Raw genomic sequence first — 24,082 nt, forward strand, 5'->3', positions numbered from 1 at the left:
GACCATATAGTTTAGTGTAAAATAGAAAGTTCATTCAAATTCAGAATATTCAAAGGAAAGAAAAGTTCAAGTCAATTCATAAAACAAGTGTAAAAACAACCAGAACTGACCAAAGAGCTGTAAAGTAAAATAACAATAGAATAAGAAAAGGAAAGTGGTTGTCTACCAAATGACTAATTTAAAATACATTCAAAAATAAAATCAGCAAATATGCTGGGTCCCCTTATATGACTATGGAGTCTGTGGAAAGCTGACCGATGAGTGAAAGTTAAAGTAGCGTTAACTTCACTACAACGTGGTGATTGAAACGATGTAAATAAAGTAAATGTAACTTTAAAGTGAGTCTTTCTTTTCTTTAGGTTGGAGTGAGAACTTTAGTTCCGTGTGCTGGGGACAGGATTGCAGTGCGCACTCACTTCCTGATGCTCCTGCGGAGAATAAAAATACTCTCCTAGCTTAGCCTGCTAGCCGAGTTATGAAAAAAGTTATGTTTCTGCTATCAAGTGGATAGAGAGCGAACGATTTTAGACATGGGCGCTATTCCTCGGGTTTCCGTGCATGAATAGAAGAAAACACCCCCATGTCCAGAGAGCCGGCACCGGTGACAAGTCAACTGCGAAGGGTTGGAGAGTTGAAGCTAACAAGTCCCGGTAGCTAGCGTTAGCAGCCAGGCCAGCTAGCTAACTGGCTAGCTAACACAGCCTAGGCCTTAGGTGTCTTATTTTTTACCTGCAACTGTGATAATATAATATTAAACTGTGCCCAGCACCGGTGCACAGTGGTGCTATGGATCCGTAACTTGCCTTTACGTATGTCAAAAGGTAAATGTGTTGTTACGTAACTTTCCGTGAGTCTGTGTCAGGCAGCTACACTTAGCTCTGCTAGTTAAGCTACGCAGTTAGCCAGCTGGTTGGCTGCATCACTATCTCGTTTGACAGGTCGCGACATAATGTGTAACTAACCCAGCAGCTACTTGTCTATGCAGCTATAGTGTTGTTAAACCATGGCTACACGTAACGAGTCAGTTAGACAGTCTTACAGTGAAGATACTGGTCTCGAAGCAAGTCCGGGCATCCTTGAACTGAATTGAACTGCGATCGGAACGCTGACCTGTAACCTGTGTTTGTTTGTCTGTGGTTTGTTTGTGTTCAGTGAGCTACTAGCTGACGTTAGCTGGTAATGTCGCAAACGCTGCCCTCCGCCGACATGCTTGAAACACCACCTGGGTACCCCTTTGAAGAAATCAACTATGAGGATATTGAAGTTGAGGAGGTATGTTGTGTTTACTCCTGCGGTCTGTTCATGCTCAGGGATGTCGCAAGAGTACTTTTCTACAACATTTAGAAGCCAAAGGTGCAGAAGGTTGAATAGCGATTCATTAAAAAGGACAAAATGAGTAAATAATAAGTTCACTGGCAGTGAGATGAAAGGCACCAGAACTACTACAAAGCTGTCACTGTCAAGAAGTATGTGCTAATGGAGATATTGACAATACACATATTTTAAGTGTAAGGTGATTGGAAGGCACAAAAAACTGAGGCGGAGGTATTGAAGCCAAATATAAATACAGATTTAAAAAACAAACAAAACTAAAGCTGGATTCCAAGCTGTGCATTTGACTAACATAACCTGTTAAGTTATGGTATAGCAGATGTAAGTATCTGTGTTTTTTAGTTTTTTTTGTGAAAACAGTGCAAGAGTAAAAGTAATGCAGTAATAGTCTGCCACTGAATGTACTCCTCTGCCCGGTGAGTGTGCTGTGCAGGGGTTGGCCTGTATTGTCCATGATGTCCAGCAGTTTGTCTAGGGTCCAGGATTCCAGCTCCCTGCCCACCACAGAGCCGGCTCCCCTCACCAGTCTGTCCAGTCGCATAGCCTCTCTCTTCTTCATGCTGCCTCCCCAGCACACCACAGCACACAAGAGGGCGCTTGCAAAACAACTGACTGTTAAAACATCAGCAGCAGAATATCTACAAGTAACTGTCTTGTTGACTGTCCATTTTCAGGTTGTGGGGAGAGGAGCGTTCGGGGTTGTATGCAAAGCCAAATGGAAGGGCAAAGATGTGGCAATCAAGACCATCGAGAGCGAATCGGAGAGGAAAGCCTTCATTGTTGAGGTACTGTTGTTACTCTTCTTTTCTCACTCCTACCACAAGTTTAGTTGATTTAAGACTCTGTCAGACATGCACTGAAACCTGAAAAATCTCCTGAGGACATTGTCCGGACCCAATCTATTTAGCCATTTTCAAACATGAACTGTAGGTAAAGTCTAGAGAATTGGATGCGGTATTTACCCACAGTTTGCCTTTCACCAATGCACAATGCAGCCAGAGGTTCTCTGCACAGACAAGTTCACAACAGCAACAAATCCTCAGCATTTTCAGGCAAGAGGTGGAGCAGCCAGGTGCTTCAGTAATGTATTAATTCCGCTGTATAGATCACAGGATTTTCGAACACACACTCTTGTCCCCGCCTTTTCACCGGAGGTATTAGTTTTCTATTTAGTTTTTTTTTAATTTTCGTGTCTGTCGTGTGTTAGTAGTGGCATCAACCCACTCACTTGCTTCACGTATCGAATCCTCCTTTATACTAGAGGGCCAGGCGGAGAAAGTTCACAGATAATCCGGAGCCTCTTGCTTGGACTTTTACGTTCACACATGCCCCTCCTCCAGAGTGAATACAGAGTATCTGTGAAGTTCAGTGCATGTCTGAAAGCAGCTTTTGAGTTTGGGTTTCTCCTGCCAGCCCGCAAGTAAATACTGCGGTTAATGTCCGAATGAGGTGATGTGAGAACACAGCAAAAGATTCACCTCGAGCGAGTTGTCGTGTTGATGACGTTTGTAACAAGGGACAGACGCAAAACTGAAAAAAAAAACAAAGAATAGAAACATCTCAAGATGAAAAAGTGGTGCTATACACATAGAAGACATTGACCAAGATGTTAAGAGAGCTTTTGGTGATAAGGGCTGACGCCTGTGTCGTTGTGCTGCCACCCCTCACCTGAACGCTTTGTTGTTGTGAATGCACCTGACCGGAGAATCTCCTGCTCTATCGTTCACATGTGAAAGGCAAACTAGTTAATTCCATACCCCTCTGACTGTGTCAGTCTAATTTGAACATTTTGGGTGAGCTCTTGTTTTGGATTGCATTACATCTTACAGGTCAACCCAGTAAAGGGGCAACTGAGTGTATATGAAACTAAATAAAAGAAAGCAATATTACTGTTGCCTTTATTTCACTGAAACAATCTAGGGGTGGTTTGTCTTCACAAACAATACATTCCCTTTTTTTATCAGTATGATTAGAAAATTAACAACCAAAGGTCCACATTACAGTGAATCAAATTAACATTATTTAAATTGTATGGCAAGTAAGAAAAACTGTTCCATCCAGTTCTTTCATCCAGCCACTCTGAGCTAATATGAACAAACTGAGTAATGTTGTGTATTCAGACACACCTGCAGGTCTTCTGGTGCCACTTGTTGTGTGGGATCTGGGGAAGGGGGTAAGTCTGGTGGTCTATAGGTTGGACCTAGAACACATGCTAGAGCTATGCTGTGGCTGGTGCCCTTTCTGTACCTCAGTATCATCATTACCAGGGAGGAGCTAGCATCGGCTGTCATTCAGCACTCTCAGCCTTTTTTTTTAATCAGTCTGCAAGTTCCTGTAGATTCAAATGTGTACATGCAAAAAATGCCCCCCCAACTGCAAGTGTTTGGACATGCATGTAAAAGCTGGCCAATGGGAGTTCTCCTGGCTCATGTTAAAGTAAAAGAGGCTGGGCAAAATAAGATTACAAGGGGAGGAGAGGAGGGCGTCTGTTTTCCTTTCCACCAGTACTTCAGTCAGACCTTTCATTTTTCTGTTATTCCAGTGATGAGCAACATTGCTGAAAACTTTGGAGGCTTGATCTCCATAATCCTGCCCATTGTGCACCCCCCATGGAGCAGAATAATGACAGTCTCAAGGTGTTGAACATGATGCATTCAGATGGAATTCTGTGTAACATTTTCCCCCTTTTGTCTTCAGCTCCGGCAGCTTTCACGTGTGAATCACCCCAACATCGTGAAGTTGTATGGTTCCTGCAATAATCCAGTAAGTTACTTGGATCATTATTATATGTAACACTCTTTTAGCTTTACAGCCACAATGATGCTCCAACTCAACAATGGTGTATGTCACTGTGTTTCTGTCTGATTGTTTTGTCTGTTTGGTTAATTCTGCTCTATGATTTTCTTTCCCTCTCAGGTATGCCTAGTGATGGAATATGCTGAGGGCGGGTCTTTGTATAATGGTGAGTCTTCATGTTTTGCTCAAGAAAGATACTGTTGTATTACCAGTGACTGCACTTGTTCCACTGTGCTAGTGGTGAAATGAACACAGCCTTGCACAGACATGAGAAGCAGCCCTGTTCAGTTAATCCTCCCACTGTGTGCATGTTTAGTCCCTCGTCCAGTTCCTTTATCGAATACTTGTTAAATACTTTGCACAGTGACATGCTGTAAATGTCGGGTTTCTTCTTGCGTTATACATTCAAAAGAATCTGGTAAATTGAGACATGTAGTAAACAGCAATATGTAGTGATGCTATCATTTCTAGGGCTGTCCCCATGTTGGCACGTTTACATTTACTAATTTGTAAGGTGCTCGCCTTTCGTGGTTCATGTTCATCTTAGATGTAAATACACAGGCAAAAGTAAAAGTTGGCATTCTACCACACCACGGTGCCTCTCCGCCTCTGGGCGGCTGCCAGCTCTGTCCGCCAGACACTGGAGCTGAGAGTATCACAGCAGAGAGCAGAAACAAGTTGTGCTGCCCTACATTAACATAACCTGTCTCTACCTCTGTAAGGTTAGGCCAGTGTTTCAGCTAAAATCATATAACTGATGGTCATAGGGGCGGGCGATATATCGAATATACTCGATGTACTACGGCTTGTTCCACTTGAGATATATTAAATGACTATATCGTGACCATAGAGTTTCTCCCCTCTCACAGCAGACTGCTCACCACTGTCGATACTAAAAAGATGCATTTCCAAAGTCAACTGCTGAGATCTGAGAATGTGGCAGCAGCACTAAAAAGATGTCTGATAGGTTCAAGAACCCCAATCAGTCAGTTTTAAACAACTCTCACCTTAACAGAAGACCAGTGTGAACCACAAAATCTTGCCATTTTCACACATGACCTGCGGATAATATCCGGATAAATCGGTCCGGATTTTATCCTCACTTTGCCTTTCACACCTGCACAACGGGGCATGACGCGTTTCACAACAGCAACAAATCCTCAGACGAAGGGTGGCACAGGCGGGTGCAGAGTCAGGAAGTACCTATTAACTCCGCTGCAGAGATCACATGATTTTGTTTGCAGCATGTCGACACAGTCGTTGGCGCTTATCACCACTAACCTTCTTGACATCTTCATCGGTGTCTTCTATGTGTATGACACTTAGACTTTTTATTTCTTTTACATCTGATGCGTGTTAGACACGTCAACAAACCCCTCACTCGCTCACGGTGAATCCAGCGGGGGAAATGCTACTGTGTTCTCAAATCGGTTTCTGATGACTTGCTGCTGACTTTATACTACGGCGCCAGGCGAAGAAAGTCTGCAGATAATCCAGAATCGGTCACTTGGACATTTGCGTTCACACAGGCACCTCCTCCAGAGAAAGTGCAGAGAATCTCCGGAGTTCAGTGCATGTCTGAAAGCAGCTTTAGAGGTTTCTCAGCTCTGAAAAGCACTGTGAATATCTCCATAAGGATGTCTGCTGTGTTTTACATTTACCTGTCCTCCTTAGTTACAGACTCATGAGAATTTATCCTGGAAGTCTTGTAACAATGTATTCTCAGGTCTTCCCCTCTTGAATAAACTCGTAAAAGAAACTATACCACGACATTAGCTGGCCCTGTGTGTTATGTTTGTATGTGGCTGCTTGGTTCCTCTGGACATGTATTATCTGTTGTGGTTGTTGTGACTGTGCTCTCTTGTCCACAGTGCTGCATGGTGCTGAACCCCTCCCTTATTACACTGCTTCCCATGCCATGAGCTGGTGTTTACAGTGTTCCCAAGGCGTGGCCTATCTCCATGGCATGAAACCAAAGGCTCTCATTCACAGGGACCTCAAGCCACCCAAGTATGCTCCTCCTCACCTTACACACTCCTGTCTCCAGGTTCACTGTGCCAACAAAGGGCCTTATTCCCTTAAGCTACTTTGATGTCATTCATTCTGTTGGTCAGGCTTTCTGAGTGCAGAAATGTGTGATTATCTCAATATAGTGTCGCAACTTAATCAGAAATATTTGTTCTTGTTTTCATTGACAAAAGTTTACCTTTTACTTTCTACTAGATTCAAAGTTTATTTATATAGCATGTTTCAAACAACCACTGTTGATCAAAGTGCTGAACAGGCTTAGAGCGAAAATAAAAAAGCCTGTAAAAAATATATATTAAAAAAACAGGATAAATAGAATAGAAATACAAAAAACTACTGCTGCTACAACTACTCTGACTTTTCATTTCTCTATCTTTCATATTGAAATGTAAGGTAAGATATAGTAAATGGTCTGTATTTATGTAGTCCTTTTCTAGTCTTGATGACCACTCAAAACAGTCACTCAAACAGTCAAAACAGTAATAAATAAACTGTACTTTACAGTACAGTTTATTCACACACATTCCTACAGTGCATCTATGGGCAGCACTTTTTCTATGAGCGGCTATTCGGGGTTCGGTATCTTGCCCAAGGTCACTTCAGCCTGTAGATGGGGAAGACTGGGATTGATTCGCCCCTCAGTAATCGTTGAACCGCCCCATGGTCAGAATAGCATTAACATTTGATGAAAAAAACTTTGATGCACTTCATCAAGTCAAATTTAATCTGACTCAGTTTGTGTCACAAAGCATTGCAACCTCATCCAACAAGGACTGCACAAATATTTCTTTGCCATGACTGTTGTGTGTGTGTGTGTGTGTGGCCATTCAGAACAGAACTTAAAACAACAGACTCTCACACGCTCAGCCCCCCTCAGCGCTTAAGTAACACAGCACTACTGAGGATATCCAGAGGTTGTTGTCTGATGGAGAGAACGCTCCTGGCAGGATTCTCAGGGAAAGACCAGCTGTTGTAAAGTGTTGTGCAGTTTCCAAGAATGACAAAGTTACACATAGTGACAAATCTAGCCAACGTTTGGTTATTATACATGAATTTATTTAGGGACAAACTGTTCAGTGATTCTTCCTGGAGTACACTTCCTATTTCCATGATGAGATTACGTTAATATATCATGTTAGTTTAAGCTACATAATTTAATGTGTGATTGTATAAAATAAAATAACCTTCAGCTTTTAGTTCTGGAATATCACTTAAAATACAAATGCTTTACCTCGGCATGTTAGCACAGTGGTTGCAAGCCTGTAGGTCAATTTGGTCTTTGGGTTCACAAGTCAATCAAAGGAATAAGTAAGACAACTGCATCTTTTTTCTGACCTTTTTGCAAATATTTTGCTTTATTTGCCATATATTGGTTATTGTTAACTTTTTGTGGGGTTGCAGTTAAGGTGAAAAATCTACTGTGTGGTACCTGTAGCTGATAACGGCACTGTGTTTTCACTCCACCAAATACTCTTTTCTTTTCATGTTCAAAGCTTCTTTGTGTTTATTTCTTGCCGTCTTTGTTTCAGTCTGCTTCTAGTGGCAGGCGGCACCGTGCTGAAGATATGTGACTTTGGAACAGCTTGCGACATTCAGACGCACATGACCAACAACAAAGGAAGTGCAGCATGGATGGCCCCAGAGGTATTTGAAGGCAAGTATGAGCGGCATTCCAAGCATTTATTTAGATAACTTCCCTGTCCGCTGTTTTTCTTTTCTCGACTAAAACATATTCATATGTATCCACTGTTTCCTTTCGATAAATTCTCAGAATCACCACAAACCATTGAACATACTCACTTATTTGTACGCGTTCTTTCTTTCACTTAACGTCCCACCATTTACGCATTTAATTTTGATTCATCATCATACTCTCCCGCCTTATTGATGGTGGTATATTCTCCTAAGCATAGTGAGAAGATAAATGGACTGATGCTGGTGGCTTTATTTCCCCTCGGGAGGCATAGAATTGGTGTTCTCATTCGGCCAGAAGCCCAAATGTATTTCTGTGTGATGAGACATGTTCTTGGCGAAGGGGTCAGCAGAAAAGATGAATTGAAGCCAAGTCATTATCTTATATTTGGAGGCAAGTTACAAGGTTCCCATGCAGCTTAACGATGCACTGCTGCCCTCTGGGTGAACTTTTGAACAAGTAATTAACATCAGTGTGAAATGTTATCAGAAAGCCTCAGTGCAGCAACTTTAAAGTAGGTGTGTGATGTTGCAAGAATAGGCCGTGTAATTAAGCAACACAGGAGCTGTTCCTTGGGAAAAAAAATTGCTTCCTTATTTTCCTCCTCCTTCCCTTTTGAAAACAGAAATGGCACAAAAGGTGCTGTGCTTTCCTAAACACATCCTCCTTCTCATCCCTACTGTGCCACGGAGAATAACTGTTACCAGTGATGTCAAACGGAGAATGTGTTTTTTTCTTTGTTTGCAAGGTTCCTAAGTGTTGCTGTGGGTTCCTCTGTACTTGCAGGCAGCAATTACAGCGAGAAGTGTGATGTGTTCAGCTGGGGGATCATTCTCTGGGAAGTGATCACTCGCAGGAAGCCCTTTGACGAAATTGGAGGACCGGCTTTTCGCATCATGTGGGCTGTGCACAATGGTGAGTCACCGACCGCTCATGGTGGGGTTAGGAAGTAAAGGCCACGTCCAGCTGTGAGCCACTGGGAGTTCCCAGATGTGCCCGCACAGCCAGGCCTGCTGGGCGACTGAAAGTAAAGAGCCGCACTCCCTGCAGTTTATTTTGTAAAGAGATGGATGAAGGAGAATACTAATGCGACACTAATAATACCTGGGGATAAGTCTGATAATTTTCACCACTGAATCTTCCTGCCTGAGTCATTACTGGCTCGTTCAGCAGCTCACAAGAAACTTAGAATACATTTGGAATATTTCTTTGCTTGACTTGTTTGATGTTATTTGTTCCTTTGGCTGTGTGTGAGCATTTAACAAAATAATGTTTCTCTACATTCAGGTACAAGACCTCCTTTAATCACAAACTTGCCCAAGCCCATTGAGAGTCTGATGACTCGCTGTTGGTCTAAAGACCCCTCTCAGCGGCCTTCTATGGAGGAGATTGTGAAGATCATGACTCATCTAATGAAGGTAATCTGTCCCCACATACTGCTTACCATCTGTAAAGGCTGCCATTAAACTGAAGGGAATGAATCAATAAACCTCAGCTAAGCAGTTGAATCACAGAGAGCAGAATAAGAAAAGGTAAAACTTTAAATGTACATGCAGTCTTTAATAACATGGGAAGCATTAACCAGTTTTAAGGAATGGTCTTGAGTGAATGCCTTCACTCATCATACAGCGACTTGAGTAGCATGAGAGGAATGTTGAACAGTGACTTACACTGTCATGTAAATACAACCTGGCTCCGTGTGTAGAGAGGAGAGAGAATCTAATTCTGTGGACTGAACATTAGTTCAGGACAGATTTCACAAAATGATAGAATTAATCAGGTAATCAGAGTTATTATCATACATGTATGACAATACAATAGACTACAGTGCTTCTAATAGCATTTCAGTCTTGTTAGGATGAAATGCTCCTGACCAAAAATAATATTCTTGCCCTGTGTGAGGTTTTTCCTGCTTTGCTTTCGAGCCACAAACAAACTGAAGCGAACAAAAGTTTGATTGACAGCTTTCACACAAGCCTAAACCAGTTGAACACAAAAAGTCTGTGTAGTATTCACACCACAACACAACACCTAATTGCGTAACACACAGGCTTGCCTGCTTGTTCAATCCAGTTGACAAAAACACACTTTCACCCAATGTGATTTATTCCAATTTCCTTAGCATCTAGTACACTGGACAGAAAGAACTGAAGTTTATTATTAGTTATTGTTTTGGACACTTTTTCATACAGTGAGCTTGGATAAAAATATTTGTTGAATCCAGCTTTACCTGCCCTTCGTTCTGACTTTTTGCAGTACTTCCCTGGATACGATGTACCCCTGCAATATCCATACCAGTATTCAGATGATGGACAGAGCAACTCTGCAACTAGTACAGGTACAAGAGATTTTGTCAAACTTGTAACAGTGGTTATCAGCATTGATAGAGCAGTGGAAAAGAGTCACTGCACTTTTCTTATTTTAGATACCTCACAGTACAGAAAACAATACTGGAGCATTACAGTTGCAGGCTGTAAACATTACAAACAAGAGTTTGGTTTTTAAATGAGCAAAAGTTGATTATGTCCTGTTTCTTGGGAATAACAGGTTCGTATGTGGACTATACTGGCACCAGCACAAGCACCAAAAGTGATGTAAACATGGAGCGCAGCGATTCTCAAGGGAGCAACGACACAATCAAGATTACTCCTCAGTTTGCACCTTACTTCAAGCCAAAGGTACGGCCGTCCTTCCCAGTCCTATCAAAACCAAACATTGTCATTTACAGCAAATATAAACAAAGAAAATAAAACCTAAATATGAAAAACATCTACTGGAGTGAGTTTTCTTCTGCTGTTTTAGGGAGACCCGTTGAGGAGTCTGCCTCTGTCCAGAGGAGGCAGCGTTGAGAGTCTGCCTTCACGGACACAGTGCCTGGCATCATCTGAGAGCAAAAGAATGAGTGCTGACCTTTCAGAGCTGGAGCCCAAGATGCCATTTGCACCTGCAGGTAATGTCACACATTACAAAGCACAAAGTTTAACGTCATGAAAAGTAAGAAGGGAGCCTATGAAGGGACATTGGCATGATGTTAGTTTCTTACAATTTTAGATTTTATAATTATTGTGATAAAACGTGTATACATGAAAGGCATGCAGCGTTATGGTCGAGGCGAGCCTTGCTGGAATGAGGCCTTTCTGAGTCCGCAAGAAGCTGCTACCCCAACACCTGAGTCAGATTGTTTGTGATGTGCTTACATTGCTCTGAGGTAAAGATTGGTCTCTAAAAACATCTGAGCCAGACCCAGCTGTCAACCCCCCCTTCGAATGCTCTGAGAGAAAGAAACGGATTCGCCAGTGGTGTCATGATGAAATTTCACCTCAGGAGTTCCCTCGTATAGTTCTGATTTAAACTTGATTACAGCACAGCACACAGTTTATGTCTATTTTTTGTTTTGTTGATTAAATTTATTTATTTAAAAGAAAAATTTCATTTCATGAGAGAGTTTGTGTAATTCATGCATGCTGTTGTCTGTTGCTATAGTGCAGTGGCTGCACAGTGCCTGGAATGGACGGGGTGCATGCTGCCCTTGCACATGCACTGTATGCTCTGCATGTGTGTGGCCTACATTTCCAGTCCAGTCCAGCTGTGGGCTCCGTCCCCCCAGTTTGTCTCAGTCTGCATGCTTTTTGTGTACGCAGCTGTATGTGTGTATGTTTTTCCGCAGCACGCCCACAGTATAAACGAGGCCACCGTAAAACAGCATCATACGGCACCATTCTGGATGTCCCCAAGATCGTCATAACAGGTACCACTGGACCACTGGGCTTCCTGATGACTGGGTGGAGCTGGCTTGGCTCAGCCTGTAGGTTGCTGTGCTCCTGTGTGTCACTCCATGTTATGCCCCTCACAGAATTTTCATTCCTATTAAATTTGTCACTATAGACACAATAATGAGAAATTTCGGATAGAATCGAGCAGGTTCTGGAGTAACACACATCAGAGTTGCCTTATGTCTTTGCCCTCTGTGATTCCTTTATTGGGCAGAGTTGAAATTGGAGCTTTCTCATCTGTTATCACCTTTATTATCTAAAATTTAGTGGCAGCTAATTTATCCTCCTCTGAGGCTGATGAACCTTCCATTTAGAATTTCATTAAGAGCCAAAAGCTGACTTGAGGAAATCCACATTTCGTCACATCAGGTGTCACAGATGAGAGAACTCCCTAACTCATGGCCCTGTCATCTCTCTGGCTTGGCTGCACTGGATCGTGGACAGCAGGAGTAAACCACAACACACCACTTCTCTGTATTTGAGCTTGTCCTTGCCTTTCATGCACAGAGGACAGTGAGGAAGCATGGCATCCCCCCTCCTCCTCTTGCTCTCTTTACATCCATTAACTTTGAAAAAGTCATTTTGATTAATCTCTCTCAGATTGAAGGTCAGAGCTATTATTACAAGCAGAGATACAGATGAAAGGACTGGGGACAGCTCTGGATGACAGAAAAGGTTTCTTTTTTGGATCTGTGTGAGACGTGTTGAATAAGAGACTAATCTAATCCAGTGACTAAAGGAGTCAGCTGTTGCATGTTATCAAAGTAAGAGCACTTTAATAATTGCATGTACACATTTGGACATCAGGCCTTTCTTCCCCAGCACTCATATCCCTGGCAGACATTGAGTATTGGTAATGGATTACAAAGTCCACTGTTGGGTATGTACCTCTGGCATAGGGTCCTGGTAAAATGTTTTAACAGGGAAGTAACAAAATATATATATCTAAACATTAAATGGCAGCTTTTTGGCTGTAGTTCTCTCTAAAAATGTCCTATTCTGATAAGTGCTACAGTCTCTACAGTCAAGTTAAATTCACCATAAAACGAGCTTGGCCACATTCTCAGTCTTTGCCAGCAGAAATCCAAACATTCTACTAACATATTGCATTTGTCATTCGCATGGAGGGCTGCACCGATCGATTATTTTTTTAAACGATTAATCCAACATTATTTTTTCCATTAATTTTTCTATTAATCTAACAATTATTTTTCATTATTGATTAATATAATAATTTATCCAAAATAAATCTCCTCAAACAAAGGTCCGAAACATCATAATGTCTAAGATCGTTATGATTCAGTGCCATATATTTTGAAGTAGCCTGGTAGTTATATCAATGTCTTTATGAAGTCAAAAACTGACCAAAAAAACTAAAATAAAGAAAGTACAATTCAATAGTATTTCAACAATGTTTATTATGAATTTTCACACTGAACTGGAGGGTACTCTAATACTAATATAAATGTTATTTTCTCGTTTCAAGTGAAATAAGGTTTGCATTTAAAAACAAAATAAAGAGCTTTGGCATCTTAAAATAGTGTTTAATTTTAGAAGAAGAAAAAAGATGTAGTCTGCGTTTCCTGTTTTTTTCTTTTTCTTAACTACATTTCACATATGAACAATCTCTACAAATATTAACAACTAAACAGCTTTAACACTTTTGTCTTTGTTCCCACTTTCCCTTGTTTAATAACAGAAGTAAATTCTACTGTGTGCTGCCAGGATTTACTACCGTAAAGACAAAAATGCTGCGCATGTGAAAATAAGACAACCGTAAATACGAGAAAAATAGTTCAGGATAAAATAGAAATACTCCGTCAAAATCTAATAATAGGTCTGGGTCTGTATAGAACGGCGTCTGTGTCCGGTCCGGACCGTGGTCCACCTATTGGTGACGATGATGAATTAGTACAGCAGCAGTCTGAGTTTATTAAATGGCATGTTTTAATGTATTGGTTTAATGGCAAACAACGCAGGTTGAGCATTGTATTGGAAATCTTGCAACAACAGCAGATCCAGACGAGATCCAAGAAGTTTTTTGTGTTTTTTATGCTTCCTTGCAGCCAGTGGCCGGAGGCATTATGTTTTCAGATTGACCGTCCGTCCATCCCATTCTTGTGAATGCGATATTTCAAGAAGGCCTTGAGGGAATTTCTTCAAATTTGGTACAACATTCACCTGGAGTCAAGGATTAACTAATTTAACTGGTGGCCTCAATGAATGTTAATGTTTTTCTTGAAGTTGATATCTTAAGATCAGCTTGAGGGAATGTCTTCAAATTTGGTATAAACGTCACTTGGACTCAAAGATAAAGTGATTAGATATTGGTGCCTGGAGGTCAAACGTCAAGGTCACAGTGACCTCATGTTCCTGTGAATGTTTTATGTCGAGACTGCCAGTAGTAAATTTCCTTACATCTGGCACAATTCACTTTTGACCTGATTAGAATTTTATGGTCATAGATCACTGTGACCTCTCAAACACATGTTTTGCCTTGTGAATGGAATATGTCAGGAATATCTCAAAATTAAAGGGATAGTTCACCAAAAAATGAAAATTCACTCATTATCCACTCCCCACTATGCCGAGGGTGACACTTTTGGAGTCTCAGGGGTAACATGCATCCATACTGCTTGTGTGGTGTCATCCAAGTGTCCAGAAGCCCCGACTTGGATGACCCCACACAAGCAGTATGTAGGCATGTTGTGTTTTTTTCAGTTTTATTATGTCTGAAGAAGGGGAAACTTTGGCTGCAACACTGTTTACCCCCTTTGAGTCCACAAGTGTTTTGTGGACTCAAACACTTCCCCCACCCCTCCATCGGCATATATGTGAGTAAGGCTGGGTGATAAAACGATAGAGATAATTATCGTGATATCACTTTTCCTTGATAGAAATTTAAGAACTCATCCCATCCAAGTTTTGGCGGACAACACGAACAGCCAATGATAATGAGAATCAATCGTGGCTGGAATAAAGTTACACCAACATCAGGTTAGGTTGACGCACACAGCACAGAGCGTAGGAGGAGGAGCAGCACACGTGTTAATGTTTGGGCTCCTGCACAGAGGTGGACGACTCTGCATTGATGTAGTGACTAAACATAAATGTAGCAGGTTTACACCGCTGAATAATTATAACCAGCACTGCTTCAGGACAGACAAACATTTAAGGTCCAGTCAGTGCTTGCTCCTCACTCCCCCCCTGACATGCGTCACTTTAACAATGAACACCATCACTGATCACAAGTTATTAGGACACATACAGGACTGATGTTTACTTTGTGTTGGATTTATTCGCTCCAGAGTTTATGAGACACATGTTTAAACCTGCTACACAACACGAGACGTAACACAGTCAGGACATCAGGGTTAACCTGATCCGATCATCGATTGATAACTATTTTAGAATATAGGACTAGATGGTGAATATCCCATGTGATTATCAGTTTGTGTGTGAAGTGCTGTGGCGCTGATTTATGTGAAGATAAGATAAAACTTTATTAATCCACACACCGGGGAAATTCAGTTGTCACAGCAGCAGGCACGTCAGAATCTGGTAAACAACAGAATAAAGAAGTAGAAAAAGGCAATATTAAAAAAAGATATAATAATAAAAATGCATGAACATTGTATACTCCTTCTTTTACTCTAGTGGTTTTTATTAATTGTTATAAGTAAAGTGCAGTGGCACAGGATGATTGTAAAAATATTTTCTGGTTATTTGATTTATATCGCGATATATGTATCAATATCGACTGACATGGAAACAAATATTGCGATAAAACATTTTTCCATATCGACCAGCTCTAGTGGTGAGTAGATAATGAGTGAAAAACTTTCCCTTTAAGGTCACTTTAGCCTCCAAAAACATGCTTTTGGCCTCTTGAATGTGATATCTCAAGACTGCTTACGGGAATTTCTTTAGCTTTTGATCAGCTGTCACTTGGACTAAAGATAAAGTAATCACATTTCAGAGGTCAAAGGTCACAGTGACCTGTCGTTATATAAATATGGAATAAAAACTATGTAGAAATATTTAGAAACTGCACTGGTTGGCAGAGGCATGCAACCGCAGTGCGGTAATTCTAGTTTTAGTGTGTGTCTTTGTGTTTTGTTGTCTTCATTGTGTCGTAGATAGAGCTTCTATACAGCTTAGACAGAGAAACCCAGCAGTCTGTGTCTGTTGTGTGAGTAAGTGTGCAATGATCAGTTCTGGGTCATGCAGAGTTTGGAAAATACACACCCTTTCGGGGAAAAAGCTAATTGCTGCTAAACAAAGTATAGGAATGCTGATATTTGTTATTTTTGTGTTAAGTTAAACAGAAAAACTACAGAACCAAATTGAAGCATTTGGTAAATTCATTTATACATATATTTTAAACTCATAAAAACATCTTCCGATCCAGTGATGATATTTGACTCCAGATTCATTAGCTATGATCCTGCTTGGAAAAAAGATTAAAAAACTATTATTTACCACACGGATCACTTGATTGACATTCACTTAAGATAAATAATACAAATTTGGAGGAAAATATGGGCTTCAGGGCTGGTAAATTCCTATAATACAACTTCAAGTGTAAAGCAGGTTTTATGTTTTGACGGCAGTTCCTGTACAGGTGAGAGCTCAGGGACGTTAGTTTCACCCTGGTGTTCCGCCGAGCAGCAGGCAAACAAGTGATAAGTCAGTGCGGTACCTGCCAGGTCCTGGGGACCTTGTCCTCACCTCACCACTGCCCTGTAACCCAAACCAGCCAGTCAGTGCAAACCAATCATATAAGCAGGCTCAGCTATTTCTGTGGATAGATTTGCTCTTCAATGACTGATGTGTATATTTGTCGTGCACCGGCAGTGCAGCTGAGTTCTTGGAGCACTGCGGTTGCGTTCCAGCCATGCCGCAGCACATGTCGACAGGCCAGAATGTAAATGGTTAAATCAGTGCAGCTGTTCCCCGTGGGTCTGGATGCTCTCCTACCCACCAGCAAACACCAGAATCGATCCCCCACAGTTACTAACTTCGAACTGTTCTTGATTTCATTCTCTCCCCTGCCCCGTCCATCCCGTTCACAGCCACGTGTGAGTCTCAGAGACGTCGCTCCGTGCAGGATCTGCCAGGCATCAGCACAGAGTCCAACCAGGTAAGACACAGTCGGGCAAAAGAAATGAATGGAACAACTGCTCTCTTGATGGTTAGAGTGACTTATGGGGCAGGGAATTGACATTAGTCTCATTTGAATATTTTTTAGCTACAGCTGCTTTTTACGTTAGGAAAGATACTAAAAGAGAGTATGTTTATATGTATTACAATGTCCCATCTGTTTCTCTGCCTGTGCAGACAGGTCAATATATTTTAAATATCTATATAAAGGGGTTACCATCACTGTTTTATTATTGACTGACAGTGACACTGACTTATGGGGGATTACTTGTGACTTGGGGCAGACACCTGTTGGTGAGCTTTCTCCAGTTTCCTTATGAGGCAACCGTGGAATTCGCCCTGGAGCATGTGGTATCCAATCTGAAGTTAGTGTTTATATCCTCAACCATGACACTCGCCCGCAGGGTGGAACGTGTTGCCCAAGTCACTGGCCATCCCCCCTGACGTTCCAGCATATCCAGCAGGAGGCTCAATCAGCCCACCCATCCATTGCTGCACTGCAGTATGGTTCTATTGCTATGCGGTAAAAGTTAAGAAAAGGTTTTCAGGCACTATCCTTTCAAATTACGTCAAATACAGGTCTTGTCTGACACAAAACATTGGAATAACCTGGAGAGAAGAGGCAGAGGCAGCTGGTGAACCTGGTGTGTGTTCACGTGGTTGTGCTGTTTATTTCCTGTGTACTTCCTTTGGTATGGCATTGACAGCTAGCATGGCATGCTAGAGCCAGAGCTGGCTATGTTGTGTGTCCTGAGCACGAAACTGATTTGTTGTTGTTAGGATGATCGCACCATTACCAAGTGTCAGACACGCCCAGTATCAAAAGTTAAAGCAACTTTCACGTGTGAATGCGCATGATTTATTCTTCAGCCACAACACTGCTAACACTTGCTCTGTCCTTAGCTTGTAAAGCTGCAGTTACCAATAGAAGTACAATGTGTCTCAGGCTTCATCCTTACTACTAAGTTTTCATTTCAAAATAGCGTTTTCAAACTACAACGTAGTTGGTTGTGTTCTTCTGGAATAGTGTCATGTGATAGAAGCCTGACAAATCAGCGAAGGCCATTTTGTGACCGAACATATCCAGTCAGCAAGTGGCTGGGAGTCTACGTCCGGACAGGAACGTCGCCCTAGAGTTTTCAAACCAAAACCTGACCAGCAAGTACTGTGGACACCAGGCGTATCTGTTGCAAAGATATCAATCAAAATTTCCCGCCCACTCGCTGACACTACAGGAGAATTTCTGATTTGTCCCTAACAGCTCTATTTATTTGTTTTCTGTTATGAAAATGAACAACAACAGCTGTGAAAGTGGGTCAAACCAATGATAACCTGATCAGTGCACAGTGACTTAGTATAATGACAAACACCTGCCCATCAACAATAGCAGCAACACACTGGTTTAAATTTAACATTTCTCTCAAATTTAACGTTTAAATAAACTGTCTTTTACCTCTGGAAGTAGACATGTGAACATTCAGCTTGTGTGTGAGGGATCTGTGCAGTTTCATGACGGTTATAGACCGACCAGAGACCTGCGTGCAGCTGCTGTGTTCACTGTTGACTTCCTCTCCTCCTGTGAAGCCTCATGGAGGTTTGACTGATGCCGTCTTTTTTTTTTTTAAGTGTTGGATGCATTCTGGGTCTGGAGAGAGAAATCCTTGGGGAGATGTGTGATTGATATGTCAGAGCCAGGAAAATGAAGATATTAGTGGAGGAACAGCACAGTGCTCCTCCACATACAAACACTCTGACACACACTCTCACAGTTTAAAATAAGCTCCTCGGCTTGAAGCATTTCTCCTGCTTTCCCAAACATTTGTCTCCATTTGTTTAGAAGAAAATCCACAGGGCTCTACAAACAAAAAGTTCATTCAGAGTTCACCATAAGGACTTTGTACAAAAAATGCTATCGCTAAGGAAGATAGATTGTGCTTTGTTGTTTGTGGGATCAATCTGACCTCCGGATTCCCAGCGGTGTGTTTATGTTATTGATTATGGGTTTTCTTTAAATTTCATTTGGTACCATTCTCTTTCCTATGATGGGATCTAGAGAGACACACTCAAGACTTATATGTGGGTAACATTTGATATTTCTTAGAAACAATGCTCTTTAGTTCCTAAGGGGTATAACTAGTTATTCTTTACTGCGCACAATCAATTATTTTCTTCATTTAAATCTCAACTACACCCCTGTGAAGTTGATGACTGTATCACTATCACAGAAATATAAAAGCCTGTCTCAAAAGTGTACGATAAGCTGATTGGTGCGCTGGATTGTTTTTTTTTTAACGGCCTAGATCACATGTTGCTGCTGCAAGTCTTAAGAGGCTGTGATTGGCTTCCCACATGACTGACTGTGTGTGTGCGTGTGCGTCATCTTGCAGGGGAGCAGGAACAGCAGCAGGTCTTCCAGTCCTAGTGTGAGGATGATGCCACCTGATAAGACGGGCAGCAGAGGTTACTTCTCCCCTGAGGATCCCACAGGTACTCACAACAACATTACACCAGAGTGAATGTCAACTGTACCTACAAAAGAAAAGTAGAATGAAAACATTGAATATGTCTACATTTTCCTCTGTTTTCTTCATGTCTTTAAAAATGAAATAACTTGACAACATGGTCAAACTATGTGTATAAGGATTTCCTAACTTGTTTTTTTATCATTCCAGTTTCTGCACAGGCGTAAAAGCCTTACGCCTGTGCAGAAACTTTAGTGTATTGATACTATACACTAATAAACATGATCCAAAGGATTTGTAATGTTTCAAGTTCTGAGCACAGAAACGCAGGGCAAGGAGCTGCTCATGCTAACACCTTCTGCGTAGACGGTGTTTCCACTTCCCAGCTACAGTATGTAATCAGCGGTAGCAGCAGTAGTTTTCTATCAGTCCTCCCTATGAATGCTTTCTTACATGGTGCTGCGTTTTGACTCTACGTTCAGCCCAATACGCAAGTGGAAGTCATGAGAAAATGGATTTGACGCATCAAATGATAACAACAACAGTCCTCGCTCGCTCTCTGTCTCCCTCTCTCTTCTCAGACACCAACGGCTCAGACAATTCCATTCCCATGGCGTATCTCACCCTGGATCACCAGCTGCAGGTACAACATCCTTTCAGCCTCCAGCAAACACAACAGACGACCATTATTTTGTGTGTTACATTTGAATACTGACAATTTTAGTTATGTCCTGGTGGTGTTGCAGCCAACCTCTTTCCTCTCAAACATGAATTTAAGGACACTGTAAATTGCTGGTAGCATCTGGATTACAAAGGGACTGTCCCTGAAAAGGTGGCGCTTATGTGAATATACATACACACTGTAAATCAGTGAGGTGTGTTGTCCTCTGCTCAGGCTCCAGCTGCAGTGATGCACAAGCAGACCATTTAAGTCGATTAACAGCAACGTGCTGTTGCATGTGTTTCTGTGTCTGCAGCCCCTCGCTCCCTGTCCCAACTCCAAAGAGTCCATGGCTGTGTTTGAGCAGCACTGCAAGATGGCACAGGAATATCTGAAGGTGCAGACAGAGATCGCCCTGCTGATCCAGAGAAAGTAAGAACAAAGCAGCCACTTTTCCTCTTCTGTTCTTTTTGTGTGTTTGGCTTTCATGTGGAATCAAATCAGTTCACTTGAGTGCATCACCACTGAAGGGAAAGATGTTCTACTCTGTGTGCGTTGTCACAAGTTGAGCAGAATAAATGTCGCCACGACAACTTAACATTATCTTAATGTGGAGCAGTTAGAGTAGAAAAAGTCAACTGTTGGCAAGCACCAAATTTAGCAGACAAATCCAAGGCAGAAGCCGCACACACAACAAGTGTTTGACTAAACATCTCATCTGGTATTTATAGAACATGATGGAATCAGCATTTTCTACAAAGATCACTGCTGCGTTCACACATCCTGTCTTTACTCTGGATCTGCATCCAGTGGTTCAGTGTTTCTGTCCAGCACTTCACTGCTCTAAAGGCTGTTGTTGTTTGTGTAACAACAAGAATCAAGTAAGAAAACCAAACTGCAAAGCCACGCGGCTTTGCTTTGCCATAGGAAGCAATAGATTTACTCGCTCCCTCGCACACATTGGGAGTGAACGGCAAGTGGAGGTCTGCCACCGATACATTTGCTATGTGATCAGTGAAAGAAAAGTTCTCGCATGTGAGAGAACTGCATCGCAACTCTGAGGTCTGACAGTCTGCATGGACAGTAACAACTTTATGGATGATACACAAGCGCAGGAGCATGCATGCGGCAAATAACAGTGCACACAGTTATACGAGGCTGCGATAGAGCAACAGACCAACTGAGAAGTATTTTATGTTATCATTAGAAGTGTAAAAAGAATTTGTTGCTGCTGTGGGACAAATTAGAAGTCTAGATCACTATTGGGGAAACGCTGCCTCAATTTAACCTTATTGGATGGCTTCCAAAATCCCAATGGCTGATACAGTAAGTGAACAAAACCAGTCTCAAATGTAATGATGATAATAATAATGATGATGATGATGATGATGATGATGATGATGATGATGACTCCTGTGTGTGCAGGAAGGAGCTGATTGCTGAACTGGACCAAGATGAGAAGGACCAGCAGAACACATCTCGCCTGGTGCAGGAGCACAAGAAGCTGCTGGAGGAGAACAAGAGTCTGTCCACGTACTACCAGAAGTGCAAAAAACAGCTGGAGCTGATACGAGTCCAGCAACAGAAGAGACAGGGCACGTCCTGATGAGACACATTATGAACCACTACTGTCCCTCCCTCCTCCGTTGACCGCCCCCCCACGCTCCCTCCCCCCTGCACTACAACACCCCCCCGCCCTCATGCTCTGCTCACACACACTCACTCACACTCGTTTTTTCCCAGTCCAGCTTTGTCAAGAGACCTGCAACTCTACTGTGTCCTGCATGTTGCATTTAGACCTGTCCTCCTGTCCACCGGGAGACGTCCACTGTACATACATTTGCACATGGTTGCAGTGAATTCTGGGACACCGCAGACCAAACAGTCACTGCCCCCCACCCTGCTTCCGCGCTCCAGGACCGACCGGTGGGTCAGCCGCAGCGCTGTCCGTGGATGTGTGATGGGGGGCAGGCGAGCGCGGGCTGGGGCGTCTCTTTGCGTTTGCTCTCAGGGCGTCTTGGGTTTGCCCGGTCAGTGTGTGTCCACTCCTCATTGGCTGACAGCCGCACCGTCCTCCACAATGTGAAAACCAAGACAGAAGGCTTCTCAGCAAACAGTGTGAAACCGTGTGCAGGTGTTTCAGAGAAATGAGGGGGTTTGAAACCAGCTCTACAGTGTGAACATGGAATCCCTGTTATGCAAAACACACACTCTCCTCAAATCACCGTATTTATCTCCCCCTTCTCTCATCATGAGCATGAGCCCGTCCACAGGTTTACTTCCTCCAGCTGATGTGTGCAGATCACACAGGGATGCACTTGATGTCAGACATCACAGTAAAAGGATTCTCTCAGCGTTTGTGTGAACCTGGAAAAAAAAAAAAATGTCTCGAGCTATGGATTCCCTTTTTATTTTGACTTCAGTATTGTTTTTGCGTGTCGATGTTTTTGTCTTTTCTATCAGTAGTTCACTTTGTATGATAGCTCTTGTGTCATGTTTTTCCGTTAGGACATATTTTATCTGGGAATGCCCCTAAAGGCTAAGTAGATGGGCCTATAATTCCCTATACAGAATCTAGTTTGTTTTTAGTTCACATGTTGCCTTAGGAGTTGCCTGCATTTTAAGTGCTTGTTTTATGTAACATTTAGTGGGGATGAACGCTTGAAAAAATCATGATGGACATTGAATGGAAGGAGGGGACTGAGAGGAATGTACGTCTGTAAGACGATGGTGTAAAAGCTTCACATCCCAAAAAGTGGCAAGTACTCAAAAAAGAAGTATTTGATATCAATTTCTTTTCTTGTTCTCTCATCTCTTAAGTATTTTTGCACAATCGCTTCTTTTCCTCTGGTCATGTTCAAATTTTATTTTTAGAGTTCAAGATTTGACGAGTCTGAATCATGAAACTGCGTCTGTACAGAAGGAATCTTCAGCGATTCCCCTCCGATCAGTTTTCTTTTTCGCTACCACACAAACACACACAGTGTTTCCTGAATGTTTGGGAAATGAGGTACAGTACATGACAAAGAACAAGGCATTCTGAAATAAACTGAAGGGTGAAAAGGTGTTTTTGTGTAAATGTTTGGCTCTCATGCATGTGTAGTATACTTACTGCAATATGAAACTTGGAATTTAATTAACCAAATTGTGATGATCATGAAAATCAGACTTCTTCTCTTTTTACACATTTTGTTGTGTTTGGATGAAACAACCATTCTACTCCCTGCAACAGAAATGTGTCATTTTCACACAGTTTACATCAACACCAAAGTTTGTTTAAAGCACTTTGGCATTAGATTACAAGCTTGATTCCACAGCATTCCGGATTAAAGCATCTTTCACATTGTATCAAGTAACAATGTTAAATGCTAATGTAGCTAATGAGCAACCAAATATGAAACATCGTCCCATATCCCTCCAGATTAGACCTATCCACTGTTCAGCTGCTGATCAGTTAGAGATCTGTGAGGTGAAAACAGTTTGTTAGATTCTCTGTCTTTATGTGACGTACGATCCTGGCTCTCAGCAGTACAACATGATTCTGTTCATGACAGCTTTTGAGTGACCTTCACATCTTAAGTAGTTTTCAGCAGTAGGTTAGTGTCTTGCAGGGAGTCATGAGTGGGTGGGGGCACCCAGAGAAAGAAAATGGGCTTAGGGTTAGGAAGAGCAAGTAGACACAGGTGCTCTCTGGAAAGACATTTTATTTTTAAATGCAAAGAAATGTCCAAAATACTCAAAACAGTAATGTGGCAAGCACTAACAAAGGAGAAGTGAGAAGTACAAACTTACCTGACAGCTAGGGAACCTATCAAGGCTGATCCAGGCCATTCTGACACATAAGGGATAAAACACTGACCAAAACCTGTCAGTACAGCATCACTGAACACAATGGTGAGAAAGTACTATCTCAACGGTATCAAAACAATTGTGAAAATGAAAATAGTAAGTAGACACCTCTGCCCTTCCCATCACGCAGCGGGAACATGGTACGGTCCAATTAGTGAGCTGTAGTATTTAATGATCTGAAGCTGCAGGGACGACTCAGCCAACTTCAGCACAAACCCCCGGAACTGGTAACCTCAAAGAAAACTGAATTTGTTTTTTAATGAAAAATCAACTTAAATGAATAAACCTAAATAAATGTGTGTACTCCAAATGATATTATGTGAGT

General features: G+C 42.0%; 1 protein-coding gene across 6 annotated transcripts; it reads left to right on the forward strand.

Annotated features, from left to right (window-relative positions):
- Window positions 1–397: 397 nt before the first annotated feature.
- On the forward strand, window positions 398–22,975 carry map3k7 (mitogen-activated protein kinase kinase kinase 7). Of its 6 annotated transcripts, none has more exons than XM_035143781.2 (18): window positions 398–821; window positions 1,153–1,272; window positions 2,007–2,117; window positions 4,030–4,095; window positions 4,249–4,294; window positions 6,000–6,138; window positions 7,686–7,810; window positions 8,636–8,764; window positions 9,137–9,267; window positions 10,106–10,187; window positions 10,397–10,527; window positions 10,652–10,799; window positions 11,517–11,597; window positions 16,698–16,765; window positions 19,173–19,272; window positions 19,829–19,890; window positions 20,225–20,340; window positions 21,334–22,975. In XM_035143781.2, the coding sequence occupies exons 2-18, from the start codon at window positions 1,180–1,182 to the stop codon at window positions 21,512–21,514; spliced, it is 1,809 nt and encodes a 602-aa protein (XP_034999672.1). In that variant the 5' UTR covers window positions 398–821; window positions 1,153–1,179; the 3' UTR covers window positions 21,515–22,975. The 6 variants fall into 6 exon arrangements, with proteins under 6 accessions (XP_034999672.1, XP_034999674.1, XP_034999675.1 ...); XM_035143783.2 differs by having other exon boundaries at window positions 398–809; XM_035143784.2 differs by having other exon boundaries at window positions 398–713.
- The last annotated feature ends 1,107 nt before the right edge of the window (window positions 22,976–24,082 follow it).

This window comes from Hippoglossus stenolepis, chromosome 20 (genome assembly GCF_022539355.2).
Source record: "Hippoglossus stenolepis isolate QCI-W04-F060 chromosome 20, HSTE1.2, whole genome shotgun sequence".
In the NCBI taxonomy this organism is placed as follows: Eukaryota; Metazoa; Chordata; class Actinopteri; order Pleuronectiformes; family Pleuronectidae; genus Hippoglossus; species Hippoglossus stenolepis.